Genomic DNA, 18,218 nt, shown 5'->3' with positions numbered 1-18,218 from the left:
AATAATTTTTCAGCATCTCTTTACATTGTACTTTCATGATTTAAAACCATTTTCTGATACTGGTTTTCATGTATTTTTTACCGCAACCCACGAGAAGCACATTAGGAAATGTCACCACCAGTGCATGTGTGTGTGTGCCTTTGTGTATAACTGAAATAAATATATAACTCAACACTTTACTAAAAGGGATGCACACTCAGATTTCCTATTCTGTTTTTTTTTTTTAATATAAAAATGCTGGTCATGGGTGAAGGGAGTCAACAGGTACAAATTTCCAGTTATAAATACATCCTGGGGATGTAATGTACAGCAGGGTGACTACAGTTAATAATACTGTATTGTATATTTGAAAGTTGCTATGTGAGTATATCTTAAAAGTTTTCATCATAAGAAAAAAAATTCTGTAACTATGTGAGGTGACGGATGTTAACTAGACTTATTGTGGTGATCATTTCACAATATGTACAAATGTTGAATCATTATGTTGTATGCCTGAAGCTAATATAATGTCGTATGCCAGTTATACCTCAAAAACAATGCTAGTCATGTCCCACCGAATTGTAACACTCCAGGGCTGTTATCTATAGCAAAAGAACTCAGTGCTAGTTTGAACTCATAGAAACGGAGTAGGATGGTGGTTGCCAGGGCCTGGGGTGGGGGGCGGTGCAGTTATAAAATGAATAAGTTCTGAGGATCCAGTGTACAAATGATGATTATGGTTAACAATATTGTGTTACATACTTGGAAGCTGCTAATAGAGTACATCTTAAACGTTGTCACCACAAAAAAGAAGTGGTAATTATGTGAGGTGATAGAGGTGTTAACTAACCCTACTGTGGTAATCATTTAACAATATATATCAAATCAACATGTTGTGTACCTTAAACTTCCACAATATTCTGTAGGTCAATTGTATCTCAAAAAGCTGGGGGTGGAAAACGAGCAAGGAGCTGGTATATTTTTTAAATGGTGCGACAGCGCCACCTAGTGGGTGTAGCCCGCCAGTTACATGTTGGTCAGATCTCTGTTCTGAATAAAAAGTAAACTTGCTTTCTTTAAAAAACATGAATATGGTTCTATATTTTTGCTTAAAGAAATAAAATCTGAAATGAGTCATATTAGAAGGATAGTAATGTTAATTTTCTACTTCAGAATCTTCAATTATTGTTTGTTCCTTACAGGGAATAAAATGAAACTATTTCTTCAAACTTTCTTTCTCCATAAAGTCTACCTTTTAACTATCTTTGTATTTGATATTCTGCCTTTAGGACAGGGTAACCTTCAGGAGGATAATTGTAAAAAATAATGCCAAAAAGAGAAAAATGTATGAAAGCTTTATTGAGTCACTGCCATTTCTTAAATCTTTGGAAGTAAGTATATGTTTGTGCTTTTATTTTATTTTGCTTTAAAAGATTCTGTTTTGTTAGAAATACTTAGTTCTGTAGAAGGTTTCTTTGAATAATAATCTATCCATATTTTCATTTGAAAAGATTACAGTGTTTTTATAGCTTAGTATCTCTTTTACTGCCTGTAACTGCATTTGTTTTGTCGTTTACAAGTAATAGACCCCTAGGAGCATCTATAGCAGATTTACGTGTGGTCTCTATCTAAAAGCAGACTTAAACTAATCACCTAAATGTAGGCAAGAGCCTTTATAGGAAGAGGTCATCTAAATACAGAATGTCCTCACTGGCCTCTCCTTCTTTATTCCTTTCCTCCTTTCCTCTTAAAACTGACAGTCTAAGGTCTCTCTTTTTTCAGGCTACACTTATTCACACGGTGAACTTGGCAAATCCCCTGGCTTTAAATGTCTATTATGGTGATGCTTCTTAAAATTGACATCACCGGGCAAGGCCCTGCCCTTGAACACTAGGCTCATTTATCTAACTGCATAGTCAACATTTCTTCTGGGATGTCTAAAAGACATCTCAGACCTAACACATCCCAAACCTTCTTCCCTCTCTTCCCCACCTTAGCGAAAGCAATGCCATCCTTCTAGCATCTCAGCCAGAATCCTTGGGGTTGATGGACCAGTGTGCTAACATGTCTCTTTGTTGGCTTGTCAGTATCCACCGAGTAGCAAGCAATTCGGGCCACATTTCAGAACGCATATTGGGCAGCTGATCTTCTCCAGCAGTAGATATCTTTAAATAAAAATAGGTCAGGGGTTGGAACTTCAAATGCCTTCAGAGCTAGGTACATAAAAAGAAGAAATGGTAAACTTGAAAACATGTGCTCCATCTAAAGAAGCAGCTGCTAGTCCGCCAGAGTTTATTTTTTGCTGCATGGAAATAAGGGCTGAGTGTTGCTGAATGCCCGGATTCTTCAAGAGAAGCTGGAAATTTAAGTTTTTATGAAAACCTTGTTTAAAATGCTGGCAGTTAATATAACACACACATGCGCACACACAAACCCACACACGGCTCAATTTATTTGGCCTATAGGCTACCATTTTTAAACCCCTGAAATAGTTACGATTACCTACCTGATTAGTCTGTTTAATATAGTTGTCCCTGTGTTTCCACAGGGATTGGTTCCAGGACCACCCCGGTGGATACCAAAATCTGCGGATGCTCAAGTCCCTCACACTGGTCCCTCCTTAGCCCTCGGGTTCCACATTTGTGGATACAGAGGGCCCACTGTATATTTATTGAAAGAAATCTGCATATAAGGGGACCTGCACGGTTCAAACCCATTTATATTATCAAATACAAGAGTAATTATATTATTAAATACAAATACAGTATTATCAAGGGTATTATCTTTTTTTCCTTTATAGGTTTCTGAGCGCCTGAAAGTGGTAGATGTGATAGGCACCAAAGTATACAACGATGGAGAACAAATCATTGCTCAGGTATAATACTTTTTATGGATTCAGTTTGGGGTTATTTTCCAAAAGACTCTTATACACTGTAAGTCTTGATAAAATTTTCATGTGTGTCTATAATTAGTATGTAGTGATGGGTTAAATGAATATTCTATCAAATGACCTGTTAAAAATGGTTTAATTTACAGCCATGAAGCTATTTTGAGTATTTTTATTTTTGTAACTAACTCTTAATGAATATGTATTAAATCATCAAATGGATTTCTGCATAATTTTATATTTGTACCTGACATGAAGGTCACATGTATAAAGAATGCCATTTATAAGAGGAAAACAAATGGTAATCACTCCATGAGATTTATTAATAAGGACCCAGAATGTGCCTCGGAAGATGTAGAAGTTTGCACAATCGGTTCATTGGCAAAACTTCCTGAGGCTGCTTCCTGATGAAATAAACCAAGAAGGGAACACGCTGCACCATGTACTGTACTGGCTTCCAGGCGCTTACAGGCACTAAGGAGGCCAGCATGCTCTTTAACCTCTAATGCTTTTCTAAGATCCCATTGGAACCAGAAGCAATACATACGTATCTTGGTTAGAACAGACCTACCAAGAAGTAGGATTTATGAAGACAGTTAAAGTTTACAGATAAAGCATACCAACGATAGTACCTTATTTCCTAGTTACAGTTTTGAAACATTGATTGCATGATTTAAACAGATTTTTAATAAATTCTGTAATTTTTGTATCACAATATTACCCTGTATTGTAATCTTTATCTGAAATATTGTCTCTTTCGATATATGTGAAACAAGATTCAAAGTGTGTGAGGCTGAGAAAAGAGTAATTATTTTATTTTATATTATTATTTTTTAACATCTTTATTGGAGTATAATTGCTTTACAATGGTGTGTTAGTTTCTGCTTTATTACAAAGTGAGTTGGCTATATATATAACCCCATATCTCCTCTCTCTTGCGTCTCCCTTCCACCCTCCCTATCCCACCCCTCTGGGTGGTCACAAAGCACCGAGCTGATCTCCCTGTGCTATGCGGCTGCTTCCCACTAGCTATCTATTTTACGTTTGGTAGTGTATATATGTCCATGCCACTCTCTCACTTTGTCCCAGCTTACCCTTCCCCCTCCCTGTGTCCTCAAGTCCATTCTCTACGTCTGCCTCTTTATTCCTGTCCTGCCCCTAGGTTCGTCAGAACCTTTTTTTTTTTTAGATGCCATATACATGTGTTAGCATACGGTATTTGTTTTTCTCTTTCTGACGTACTTCACTCTGTATGACAGACTTCAGGTCCATCCACCTCACTACAAATAACTCAATTTCATTCCTTTTTATGGCTGAGTAATATTCCGTTGTCTATATGTGCCACATCTTCTTTATCCATTCATCTGTCGATGGACACATAGGTTGCTTCCATGTCCTGGCTATTGTAAATAGAGTTGCAATGAATATTGTGGTACATGACTCTCTTTGAATTATGGTTTTATCAAGGTATATGCCCAGGAGTGGGATTGCGGGGTCGTATGGTAGTTCTATTTTTAGTTTTTTAAAGAACCTCCATACTATTCTCCATAGTGGCTGTATCAATTTACATTCCCACCAACAGTGCAGGAGGGTTCCCTTTTTTCCACACCCTCTCTAGCATTGTTTTTACATTTTTTGATGATGGCCATTCTGACTGGTGTGAGGTGATACCTCATTGTAGTTTTGATTTGCATTTCTCTAATGATTAGTGATGTTGAGCATCCTTTCAAGACTTTGTTGGCAATCTGTATATCATCTTTGGATAAATATCTGTTTAGGTCTTCTGCCCATTTTTGGATTCGGTTGTTTGTTTTTTTGATGTTGAGCTGCATGAGCTGCTTGTAAGTTTTGGAGATTAATCCTTTGTCAGTTGCTTCATTTGCACCTATTTTCTCCCATTCTGAGTGTTGTCTTTTCCTCTTGTTTATGGTTTCCTTTGCTGTGCAAAAACTTTTAAGTTTCATTAGGTCCCATTTGTTTATTTTTGTTTTTATTTCCATTTGTCTAGGAGGTGGGTCTAAAAGGATCTTGCTGTGATTTATGTCATAGGATTTTCTGCCTATGTTTTCCCCTAAGAGTTTTATAGTGTCTGGCCTTAATTTAGGTCTTTAATCCATTTTGAGTTTATTTTTGTGTATGGTGTTAGGGAGTGTTCTAATTTCATTCTTTTACATGTAGCTGTCCAGTTTTCCCAGCACCACTTATTGAAGAGGCTGTCTTTTCTCCATTGTATATTCTTGCCTCCTTTATCAAAGATAAGGTGACCATATGTGTGTGGGTTTATCTCTGGGCTTTCTGTCCTGTTCCACTGATCTATATTTGTTTTTTGTGCCAGGACCACACAGCCTTCATTACTGTAGCTTTGTAGTATAGTCTGAAGTCAGGGAGCCTGATTCCTCCAGCTGCGTTTTTCTTTCTCAAGACTGCTTTGGCTATTCAGGATCTTTTGTGTTTCCATACAAATTGTGAAATTTTTTGTTCTAGTTTTGTGAAAAATGCCATTGGTAGTTTGATAGGGATTGCGTTGAATCTGTAGATTGCTTTGGGTAATATAGTCACTTTCACAGTGTTGATTCTTCCAATCCAAGAACATGGTATATCTCTCCATCTGTTTGTATCATCTTTAATTTCTTTCATCAGTGTCTTATAGTGTTCTGCATACAGGTCTTTTGTCTCCTTAGGTAGGTTTATTCCTAGGTATTTTATTCTTTTTGCTGCAGTGGTAAATGGGAGTGTTTCCTTAATTTCTCTTTCAGATTTTTCATCATTTGTGTATAGGAATGCAAGAGATTTCTGGGCATTAATTTTGTATCCTGCTACTTTACCAAATTCATTGATTAGCTCTAGAAGTTTTCTGGTAGCCTCTTTAGGATTCTCTGTGTATAGTATCATGTCACCTGCAAACAGTGACAGCTTTACTTCTTCTTTTCCAATTTGGATTCCTTTTATTTCTTTTTCATCTCTGATTGCTGTGGCTAAAGCTTCCAAAACTATGTCGAATAATAATGGTGAGAGTGGACAACTTTGTCTTGTTCCTGATCTTAGAGGAAATGCTTTCAGTTTTTTACCATTGAGAACGATGTTGGCTGTGGGTTTGTCATATATGGCCTTTATTGTGTTGAGGTAAGTTCCCTCTAAGCCACTTTCTGGAGGGTTTTTATCATAAATGGGTGTTGAATTTTGTCGAAAGCTTTTTCTGCATCTATTGAGATGATCATGTGGTTTTCCTCCTTCAATTTGTTAATATGTTTTATCACATTGATTGATTTGCATATATTGAAGAATCCTTGCATTCCTGGGATAAGCTGCACTTGATCATGGTGTGTGATCTTTTTGACGTGCTGTTGGATTCTGTTTGCTAGTATTTTGTTGAGGATTTTTGCATCTATGTTCATCAGTGATATTGGCCTGTAGTTTTCTTCCTTTGTGACATCTTTGTCTGGTTTTGGTATCAGGGTGATGGTGGCCTCGTAGAATGAGTTTGGGAGTGTTCCTCCCTCTGCTATATTTTGGAAGAGTTTGAGAAGGATAGGTGTTAGCTCTTCTGTAAATGTTTGATAGAATTTGCCTGTGAAGCCGTCTGGTCCTGGGCTTTTGTTTGTTGGAAGATTTTTTTTTTTTTTTTTTTTGCTGTACGCGGGCCTCTCACCGCTGTGGCCTCTCCCGTTGCGGAGCACAGGCTCCGGACGCGCGGGCTCAGCGGCCACGGCGCACGGGCCCAGCCGCTCCGCGGCACGTGGGATCCTCCCGGACCGGGGCACGAACCCGTGTCCCCTGCATCGGCAGGCGGACTCTCAACCACTGCGCCACCAGGGAAGCCCTTGTTGGAAGATTTTTAATCACAGTCTCAATTTCAGTGCTTCTGATTGGTCTGTTTATATTTTCTATTTCTTCCTGATTCAGTCTCGGAAGGTTGTGCATTTCTAAGAATTTGTCCATTTCTTCCAGGTTGTCCATTTTATTGGCATATAGTTGCTTGCAGTAATCTCTCGGGATCCTTTGTATTTCTGCAGTGTCAGCTGTTACTTCTCCTTTTTGATTTCTAATTCTATTGATTTGAGTCTTCTCCCTTTTTTTTAAAGATGAGTCTGACTAATGGTTTATCAATTTTGTTTATCTTCTCAAAGAACCAGCTTTTAGTTTTATTGTTCTTTGCTATCGTTTCCTTTATTTCTTTTACATTTACTTCTGATCTGATCTTTATGATTTCTTTCCTTCTGCTAACTTTGGGGGGTTTGTTCGTCTTTCTCTAATTGCTTTAGGTGTAAGTTTAGGTTGTTTATTTGAGATGTTTCTTGAGGTAGGATTGTATTGCTATAAACTTCCCTCTTAGAACTGCTTTTGCTGCATCCCATAGGTTTTGGGTCATCGTGTTTTCATTGTTATTTGTTTCTAGGTATTTTTTGATTTCTTCAGTGATCTCTTGGTTATTAAGTAGTATATTGTTTAGCCTCCATGTGTTTGTACTTTTTACAGATTTTTTTCATGTAATTGACATCTCTAGTCTCATAGCATTGTGGTCGGGAAAGATACTTTATACGGTTTCAATTTTCTTAAATTTACCAAGGATTGATTTGTGACCCAAGATATGATCTGTCCTGGAGAATGTTCCGTAAGCACTTGAATAGAAAATATATTCTGTTGTTTTTGGATGGAATGTCCTATAAATGTCATTTAAGTCCATCTTGTCTAATGTGTCATTTAAAGCTTGTGTTTCCTTATTTATTTTCATTTTGTATGATCTGTTCATTGGTGAAAGTGGGGTGTTAAAGTCCCCTACTATGATTGTTTTACTGTCGATTTCCCCTTTTATGGCTGTTAGCTTTTGCCTTATGTATTGAGGTGCTCCTATGTTGGGTGCATAAATATTTGTAATTGTTATATCTTCTTCTTGGATTGATCCCTTGATCATTATGTAGTGTCCTTCTTTGTCTCTTGTAATAGTCTTTAAAGTCTATTTTGTCTGATATGAGAATTGCTCGTCCAGCTTTCTTTTGATTTACACTTTCATGGAATATCTCTTCCGTCCCCTCACTTTCAGTCTGTATGTGTCCCTAGGTCTGCCGTGGGTCTCTTGTAGACAGCATATATACAGGTCTTGTTTTTCTATGCATTCAGCCAGTCTGTGTCTTTTGGTTGGAGCATTTAATCCATTTACATTTAAGGTAGTTATCGATATGTATGTTCCTATTACCATTTTCTTAATTGTTTTGGGTTTGTTATTGTAGGTCTTTTCCTTCTCTTGTGTTTCCTGCCTAGAGAAGTTCCTTTAGCACTTGTTGTAAAGCTGGTTTGGTGGTGCTGAAATCTCAGCTTTTGCTTGTCTGCACAGGTTTTAATTTCTCTGTCGAATCTGAATGAGATCCTTGCTGGGTAGAGTAATCTTGGTTGTAGGTTTTTCCCTTTCGTCACTTTAAATATGTCCTGTCACTCCCTTCTGGCTTGCAGAGTTTGTGCTGAAAGATCAGCTGTTAACCTTATGGGGATCCCATTGTATGTTATTTGTTGTTTTTCCCTTGCTGCTTTTAATATTTTTTCTTTGTATTTAATTTTTGGCAGTTTGATTAATATGTGTCTTGGCGTGTTCATCCTTGGATTTATCCTGTATGGGACTCTCTGTGCTTCCTGGACTTGATTGACTATTTCCTTTCCCATATTCGGGAAGTTTTCAAGTATAATCTCTTCTAATATTTTCTCAGTCCCTTTGTTTTTGTCTTCTTTTTCTGGGACCCCTATAATTCGAACGTTGGTGCATTTAATGTTGTCCCAGACGTCTCTGAGACTGTCCTCAATATTTTTCATTCTTTTTTCTTCATTCTGCTCTGTGGTAGTTATTTGCACTATTTTATCTTTCAGGTCACTTATCCGTTCTTCTGCCTCAGTTATTCTGCTGTTGATCCCTCCTAGAGAATTTTTAATTTCATTTATTGTGTTGTTCATCATTGCTTGTTTGCTCTTTAGTTCTTCTAGGTCCTTGTTAAACGTTTCTTGTATTTTCTCCATTCTATTTCCAAGATTTTGGATCATCTTTACTATCATTACTCTGAGTTCTTTTTCAGGTAGACTGTCTATTTCCTCTTCATTTGTTTGGTCTGGTGGGTTTTTACTTTGCTCCTTCATCTGCTGCGATTTTCTCTTTCTTCTCATTTTGCTTAACTTACTGTGTTTGAGGTCTCCTTTTCGCAGGCTGCACGTTCGTAGTTCCTGTTGTTTTTGGTGTCTGCTCCCAGTGGCTAAGGTTGGTTCAGTGGGTTGTGTAGTCTTCCTGGTGGAGGGGAGTGGTCCCTTTCTTCTGGTGGATGAGGCTGGATCTTGTCTTTCTGGTGGGCAGGACCACGTCTGGTGGTGTGTTTTGGGGTGTCTGTGACCTTATTATGATTTTAGGCAGCCTCTCTGCTAATGGGTGGGGTTGTTTTCCTGTCTTGCTCGTTGTTTGGCATAGGGTGTCCAGTACTGCATCTTGCTGGTTGTTGAGTGGAGCTGGGTCTTAATGTTGAGATGGAGATCTCTGGGAGAGCTTTTGCCATTTGATATTACGTGGAGCTGGGAGGTCTGTGGTGGACCAATGCCCTGAACTCGGCTCTCCCATCTCAGAGGCACAGGCCTGACACCCAGCCGGAGCACTAAGACCCTGTCAGCCACACGGCTCAGAAGAAAAGGGAGAAATAAAGAAAGGGATAAAGAAAAAATAATAATAAAGTTATTAAAGTAAAAAGTAAAAACAAATATTAAGAATAAAAAAATTAAAAAGTAATAAAAGAAAAAGGAAAGAAAGCAACCAAACCAAAAAAAAAATCTACCAATGATAACAAGCCCTAAATAAAAACTATACCAAAAAAAAAAAAGGGACAGCCAGAACCCTAGGAGAAAGGGTAAAAGCAAAGCTATACAGACAAAATCACACAAAGAAGCATACACATACATGCTCACAAAAGGAGAAAAAGGGAAAAAATATATATACCTATATATTATAAAAAAAAAGGAAAGAGAACAACCAAATCAATAAACAACTCTACCAGTGATAATAAACTCTAAATACTAAACTGCGATAAACGTAAAACCAGAAGCAAATTAGATGCAGAAAGCAAACCCCACGTCTACAGTTGCTCCCAAAGTCCACCTCCTCAATTTGGGATGATTGGTTGTCTATTCATGTATTCCACAGATGCAGGGTACATCAAGTTGATTGTGGAGCTTTAATCCGCTGCTTCTGAGGCTGCTGGGAGAGATTTCCCTTTCTCTTCTTTGTTCGCACAGCTCCTGGGGTTCAGCTTTGGATTTGGCCCCTCCTCTGCGTCTAGGTCGCCGGAGGGCGTCTGCTCCCGCTCAGACAGGATGGGGTTAAAGGAGCAGCTGATTCGGTGGCTCTGGCTCACTCAGGCCGGGGGGAGGGAGGGGTATGGAGCGCACGGCGAGCCTGCGGCGGCAGAGGCCGGCGTGACGTTGCACCAGCCTGAGGCGCACCATGCGTTCTCCCGGGGAAGTTGTCCCTGGATCCCGGGACCCTGGCAGTGGCGGGCTGCACAGGCTCCCGGGAGGGGGGTGTGGATAGTGACCTGTGCTCACACACAGGCTTCTTGGTGGCGGCAGCAGGAGCCTTAGCGTCTCATGCCCATCTCTGGGGTCCACGCTTTTAGCCCCGGCTCACGCCCGTGTCTGGGGCTCGTTCAGGCGGTGCTCTGAATCCCCTCTCCTCACACACCCTGAAACAATGGTCTCTTGCCTCTTTGGCAGCTCCAGACTTTTCCCCGGACTCCCTCCTGGCTAGCCGTGGCGCACTAGCCCCCTTAATAAGGCTGTGTTCATGCCATCAACCCCAGTCCTCTCCCTGGGTCTGACCAAAGCCCGAGCCTCAGCTCCCAGCCCCGCCCGGCCCAGCGGGTGAGCAGACAAGCCTCTCGGGCTGGTGAGTGCCGGTCGGCACCAATCCTCTGTGTGGGAATCTCTCCGCTTTACCCTCCGCACCCGTTGCTGTGCTCTCCTCCGTAGCTCCGAAGCTTCCCCCCACCCACCCCCCCCCCGTCCCTGCCAGTGAAGGGGCTTCCTAGTGTGTGGAAACCTTTCCTCCTTCACAGCTCCCTCCCACTGGTGCAGGTCCCGTCCCTATTCTTTTGTCTCTGTTTTTTCTGTTTTCTTTTGCCCGACCCAGGTACCAGGGGGAGTTTCTTGCCTTTGGGCAAGTCTGAGGTCTTCTGCCAGCGTTCAGTAGGGGTTCTGTAGGAGTTGTTCCACATGTAGATGTATTTCTGATGTATTTGTGGGGAGGAAGGTGATCTGCACGTCTTACTCCTCTGCCATCTTGAAGGTCTCTCAAGAGTAATTATTTTAGAAGGCAAATAAACAAGTAAATCAATCAATCCTCCCACACTTCCCACATACATACAGATTAGCGCAGTCAGAGATTGGGACGACATAGAGACAAATTAGAGAACAAGGCTGAGGGTCTACGATATAAATTGAAAAACCGCAAAGTATAGAGCACTTTTGAAATGATTTTTTCAGATTACTTTGAAATAATTACAGGTTCACAGGAAGCTGCAAAAAGTCCCACGAACTCTTCACCCAGTTTCTCCCAGTGCATCTTGCATCGCTAGTGCAATATCAAACCTAGGAACGTGACATTGACACAACCTACAGGACTTAATTCATTAGTTTTACATGCAATTTGAGCACGTTTTGAAAGCAAAATTACATGGCTGTCGATAGACCCATTATGATTTAAGATACTTGAAAATTTAACATGAAGCTCTTATGAAAACCTGATATAAAGGTAAGGGAAAGGAGATATGTATACTATACTTAGAATTTATTAAAGGTATCTTTAGATACTAGTTGTCTTTTAAGCATTTGTAAACATACAGGTCTGCACTATAGTATAATATAATCGAGACTCAACATTCCTTGTGATATCATCTGATACCGTATTTCTTGAATTGTACTAAAGAGTTTTGAAATACCTCAGTTTCTCCAGAATCACTTTGAGAGGCTTAGGGAGGTCAGTATCTGCGATCTTCTGTAATTATACTACTGTACTTAGTTCAGAAGGCATCCTTGGAAGTCAAGGCAGTTTGTTTAAAATCCAAAACGAGAATATGGCTATGTGTAGTTAGAAATGGCAACACTTCCTTTTAGAAATCTTTTTGGGGCCTTGAGGTGGCTTGTCGGTAAACTGGCATCTAGAGCTTGGTCCCCAGCCAGATGCAGGACAAACATCTGGGCCCACACATACTGCTCCCTAAGCAGTCTGCTTGCTTCCTTCTGTTTGGGAGTCGCTGGCTTATCTTGGGTCGCCATGCTGATGCTTGTAGATTAGGACCCACAGAGTGGCACATTTTAGCATGGGAGCAGCTGACAGAGGCAATGCTGCTGGGAAACGGTGCTAGCATTTCTAACTATGTACGTGCTTTATCCAGGCTGCAGTTCAGGCAAAATTCTTACCTCAGTGTTGTTGGCCATATTTTCTTGGCTAGTTTTAGCAGAAATACCGTGCTAGATAGTATATCATTTCAGATAATTTTTTACAAACGAAGTTGTTACAATGTAATTGTCGATCTTAACGTCTCAACTTAGAAGGGGACATAGCCTGCTCCTGTGGGGTTTCACCTTTCAGGCAAATCATGGTGGGATTGATTTCAGGGGTGTGACGGGCGCCGGGATTGCCGTCAGCTAAACTTGCATTTTCACCCTCAGTTTTTGTTTTATTCTGATAGGGAGACTTGGCTGATTCTTTTTTCATTGTAGAATCTGGAGAAGTGAAAATTACCATGAAAAGGAAGGTAAGTCCTAAAAATCCATGAAATATGAGCAAGAAACATAATAGATTTTCCTTCTGATGTTTAGACTAAGGTTAACTTTTACTTTTCTTAAGCTGAGTCAAAGTTAATACTTTCCATCACCTTGTCAGGGTAAGTCAGAGGCGGAGGAGAACGGTGCAGTAGAAATCGCTCGGTGCTCTCGGGGACAGTACTTTGGAGAACTTGCTCTGGTAACTAACAAGCCCCGAGCTGCTTCCGCACACGCCATCGGGACCGTCAAATGTTTAGGTAGGACTCACGCAGCCCTGGGCATGCTTACCCTGGTTGAAATCATTCTGTCTGCATTGTACGTATTCATGTTGTACAGATTATCTTACTGGGTTCACAAGTTTTATGGTCCCCACAAAATACAACAAGTTTAGGATTCATTGCATTATAAAGTCGATTTGTAGAAGCCAACATTTTTCCTTTAAAATTTTTCACACACTTATAATTTTGTGTTCTTTTTTATAGGCATGAAATAACATTTTAATATGTCGTTAAAATAAGAATCCTGAGTACCAAGTTTTATATCGAATTTTTTAAATAAACAACATACACTGTGTTCCTCAAAAAAGGAAGGCTCAAACAGCATTTTTATAAGGTACACTAAGCTTTGAAGGGCAAGCTGGAATGTCTGTAAGAATACTTACTCGTCTTGTACTAGGAATCAAAGGTTCAAGCTTGTCGGAGCACAATAAAATCTTGTTCAGCTGTTTATTACTTCTGTGTACCACACAGCAGCTCAGCAGAAATGCCATCTTCAGCTGGAAGACATCTATATATAGCTGAGATTTTATATATGAGACATAACTTAGTTTAATAATGAAAAATATAGTTCAGGAGATATCAGTACAGGTGACATTTTCTCTCTTTTTTAAAAGATTTATTTTTATTATTTATTTATTTTTATTTGTTTTTGGCTGTGTCGGGTCTTAGTTGTGGTGCATGGGTTCTTCGTTGCGGCACGCGGGATCTTTCGTTGCGACGCTCAGGCGTCTCTCTAGTTGTGGTGTGTGGGTTTTCTCTTCTCTGGTTGTGGTGCATGGGTTCCAGAGCGTGTGGGCTCTGTAGTTTGCAGCACGGGGGCTCTAGTTGAGGCGCGTGAGCTCAGTAGCTGTGGCGTGCGGGCTTAGTTGCCCCGTGGCTTGTGGGATCTTAGGTCCCTGACCAGGGATGGAACCTGCATTCCCTGCATTGTAAGGCGGATTCTTTACCACTGAACCACCAGGGAAGTCCCTAGGTGACATTTTCTTCAAGGAAATGATTCAGAAGTAATTAGCCACTCTGTGCTCTTCATCCACAGTTCAGTAGCATAAATTTAGCTTCGATGTTCTTAAGATTTGCAAATATCCTCAGAATTTTCTTAGAGAATTGACTTTTTCAAAGGTTTTAAATAATATAATATTAATCAAGGGTTATAGTTGGATGAAAAAGAAGACAATTAGAAGCTGACAGGTAATTTCCCTGAGTAGAGGTATTAGACAGTAGGAGTAAAGGCGATGTGAGTGAAATCCCATTAATTTTTTTCTATAATAAATTATTATATTCACATTAAATTTGAGAAATACAGAAAAGGTAGGAAAAAGTAAGAGTCACCCAATACCGCCACCACCCAGCAATTTCCACGTCCTATTATAATTCCTTCTCATCTTTTTTATTTGTATGGGTTTTCTGTTTTAAAACAGTTTTGTAAACTGCTTTTTTCATCCGTTATAGCTTAGGCATTTTCTCATATTTATTACATCAAACTGTAACATTAGGTAAGTATACACATTATGAATTATTTAATCATTCCCCACTGTTAAATAATTTGGGGAGTTTTGGCTCCATTTTGGGGGGTCGGGGAGAGCTTTTTTGTGTGGGTGTATGCAGAGACTACTTTTCCACATATAGGACTTTTCCTGAGAAATGCTTTTTGGAAGTGGGTTTTCTTTTTATCGTTTTTGTTAAATATTGCCAGATCACTTTTATTTGTACTTATTTACATGTACCAGCAGTACAACAATGTTTTTTCACTCTATTGTCAACATTGCCTTTTTTACTTCTGCCAATTTGAGAGGCAAAAAATAAAGTACTTTAATTTGTATTTGTATGATAGTATGATCATATTTTCACGTGTATATTATAAATTCAGTTTTAGAAAATGCTCGAGATAGGCAAGCTAAGCGACGTAGAGCACATACTTACACAGTGGCTAAAATCATTATTTTGGCTGCCGTTTTGAACTGACCATAGTGTAAAAGAATAAAAATCATAAAAGGTAACATTTGGATTCTTCACAACATAGCATCGTAAACCCTGAGAAGGGAAAACGAGATAGAAAGCACTCCCTTGCTGCCCTTGAGTTCATATTACTAAGGTGGTGACATCAAAACTAGTTTATTTTTAAAATTCCAAGGTCTTGACATAAGAGTCCCTCATTCTTTTAACCTGGATCAGGAACCACCAATAGGACATCATATTGCCAAGGGACACTGGCTGCTTCCTTTCCGAAGTGGAATGTTTTTATCTTTATGCCTTCTTCTTGTATCTGATATTTATCTAAAAATGCCATTGCGTCATTGACATATGCGGAATAGATGCCATAAATGACTTAGAAATTCTGCAGATTTGCAAAGAATGTTATTTTTCTTTTATTCTCCCCTCTTCTTAGCCATGGATGTGCAAGCATTTGAAAGGCTTTTGGGACCTTGCATGGAGATTATGAAAAGGAACATCGCTACCTATGAAGAACAATTAGTTGCCCTGTTTGGAACAAACATGGATATTGTTGAACCCACTGCATGAAGCAAAAGTATGGAGCAAGAAGACCTATAGTGACAAAATTACACAGTAGTGGTTAGTCCACTGAGAATGTGTTTGTGTAGATGCCAAGCATTTTCTGTGATTTCAGGTTTTTTCCTTTTTTTACATTTACAGTGTATCAGTAAACAGAGTAGTGATTCAATAGTCAATAGGCTTTAACATCACTTTCTAAAAGAGTAGATCAAAACAATATCGACATACTGATAAAATGACTTTCTACTCCACAAAATTATGATTTGACTGAAAGGTTTATTCAGATGATTATAATATACTGAAAGTATCTGTGTTTAAGAAGATAATTAAAGGATGTTGTCATAGGCAATGTGTGTTCATTTTGACTCACTCAGATTGATATGTTATGACTACGCCCATGTAAGAGGGAACTTGGCAGTGAATCATGCTATACAGCATGGCATCACATTCTTTTTACAACTCACTATATATAGTACGTACAATTTAGTAATGTTTGTTTTCGAGTTTTTCTGGCTTGGTAAGTTATGTACTGGCCTTGGCCTATTGGTGAAATGGTATAAAACATCATATGCAATTTTAAGACCTTTTCTATTTTTGCAATAAAGTACCTTTTGACTTCTTTGGCATAATGTCAGTAACCTACATATTCCAGTGGTTTTAAGGACAGGCAGTTTAATCATTACAATAATAGGGAAGACTCTTTTTAGGTGAAAGGTCATTATTTTTCTCATAAAGCATCTATCTATGCTTCCTTTTTCCATTTTGCAGTTCTCTGTATTTGTTATCTTTAAAAATTTGAGTTTGACATTTAATGTCACAATTTTTTTTTTTTTTTTTTTTTGCGGTATGCGGGCCTCTCACTGTTGTGGCCTCTCCCGTTGCGGAGCACAGGCTCCGGACGCGCAGGCTCAGCGGCCATGGCTCACGGGCCCAGCCGCTCCGCGGCATGTGGGATCTTCCCGGACCGGGGCACGAACCCGTGTCCCCTGCATCGGCAGGCAGACTCAACCACTGCACCACCAGGGAATCCCTGTCACAAATATTTTTAAATGCTCTTTAAACTTATGTGTTGTCTTCTGAAAGCCTAAGATCTTATATATGCTAAAAAAAACAGTCTCCTATACCAAAAATATTTGGGGTCCTTATCAACATGCGCTTAAGATAGCTCTGTGTTCTTCACTAGATGTACATAATACAATCCTTTTCAGACATCTGCTCCCAGGGGTTTCCTCCAAGGTGGGAGAAATAAATTTTTATAAGTAAAACATATATAAACATAAAAGGAATTTCTGTCCATTCCATATATACCATTAGGCCTTGCCACTTGCTTTAACGTAGACTCTCAAAAGTGCAGAATGAACTCAACTGAATAGATTTTTGTTGACAATTGACATGATTATTCTGCTACATAAAATGAATTTAATTATGTTCAACCAAAGGAATATATTCTTACATGATTTCTAGGCCTACATGACCCCAGCGTCTAGAGAGATTAATTCTAACCAGTTGTTCCCTTTTAAATGAGCAATTTCATTTTGGGAAACATGTTTCAAAGAAATATATACATGGGTAAAAAGATTCTGTGGCTAGTGTGGTCTTACTAGAGAATGTTTATGGTCTTGCTTGTATAATGAAAACGTGGTTAAAATATGTTAATCAGATATGTATATATAAGAAGTATGTAAAGTATACCTTCAGCCACATTTTAGAACAGTTTTAACAATTTTGCAAACTTTCCCGCAGGAAGAGAGCTTACTACATGAAGAGGGAGGACTTGTTTTCTATTTCAGATTTTAAAAGCCATGTCTGCTAAACAAAAAACACAAAGAACCCCAAATTCCTCGTTCATCATTCTGTATTCTCAATTTTATTCACTTTTTCAGGTTACCTGTTTTGTTGCATAAGCTGATTGTTAACTACAAATGCCTGTTTAATAAAGAACTCTGACCAAGGCTGTAAATGCCAGTTACATTATTTTCAGTATTGTTGGTTATATTTAAAATTTCCTTATAATAAAGCACACTTTTATAATAAAGTGTTTTCAATGAGTTTTTTTTTTTCCACTTGTTTCTTTAATGTGACTTCCATAGTGCACATTGTACTATGTGAAAAGCATGACAGAGATAGGGCATATGTGAAAGGTAAGCCCTGAGCATCATGCAGCAAGGAGGTATGGTTCTGTAGGGCAATAGGTTTTTAAAAATCTTAACCATTGGTCATATGTGATTTAAATAGTTGTGGTATGTTACAGACGAATTCGGCCATTTAGAATAACCAAGTAAATCTAGCACACTAGGGAATTTATGTGTTAAAGTAATTAAAACACCGCAAGTTTGAGTTGTGAATGCCATTATTTAATCACAGACCAAGAGTCCTTACTATTTGGAAATTCTCTGTTGATGTTTCATTCAAGGATGCATTATGTTGCTAAGAATTATGGGAGGACACTCTTTTAACACAAAGGTGCTTCCCTTTATGTAGAGAGAGAGAGAGAGTGTGCGTGTGCGCGTGCGTGTGTGTCCTGCCTTTCGATATGAACTAGGGTTTGGTGCATATACTTTATTTTTTAATTTTTTTAAACATCTTTATTGGAGTATAATTGCTTTACAATGGTGTGTTAGTTTCTGCTTTATAACAAAGTGAATCAGCTACACATATACATATATCCCCATATCTCTTCCCTCTTGCGTCTCCCTCCCAGCCTCCCTATCCCACCCCTCTAAGTGGTCACAAAGCACCGAGCTGATCTCCCTGTGCTATGCGGCTGCTTCCCACTA

The 18,218-nt window shown here is 39.1% G+C and overlaps 1 protein-coding gene across 3 annotated transcripts in view; it reads left to right on the top strand.

The window, feature by feature from the left end:
• PRKAR2B (protein kinase cAMP-dependent type II regulatory subunit beta) overlaps window positions 1-17,465 on the top strand; it is a 182,225-nt gene extending 164,760 nt beyond the window's left edge. For 2 of the 3 annotated variants that reach the window (XM_079930912.1, XM_079930910.1), the window contains 5 exons: window positions 1,269-1,370; window positions 2,780-2,854; window positions 12,577-12,642; window positions 12,771-12,909; window positions 15,317-17,465. In XM_079930912.1, the coding sequence (XP_079787038.1) occupies window positions 1,269-1,370; window positions 2,780-2,854; window positions 12,577-12,642; window positions 12,771-12,909; window positions 15,317-15,450 (516 nt within the window). In that variant the 3' untranslated portion in view covers window positions 15,451-17,465. The remainder of the gene's footprint in view (window positions 1-1,268; window positions 1,371-2,779; window positions 2,855-12,576; window positions 12,643-12,770; window positions 12,910-15,316) is intronic. The other variant, XM_079930911.1, reaches the window with a different exon arrangement.
• Window positions 17,466-18,218: the final 753 nt, after the last annotated feature.

Source organism: Stenella coeruleoalba (assembly GCF_951394435.1).
Source record: "Stenella coeruleoalba genome assembly, chromosome: 9".
Lineage (NCBI taxonomy): Eukaryota > Metazoa > Chordata > Mammalia > Artiodactyla > Delphinidae > Stenella > Stenella coeruleoalba.
The sequence above is the reverse complement of the archived record's forward strand: the minus strand, read 5'-3'. Positions and strand labels throughout refer to the sequence as shown.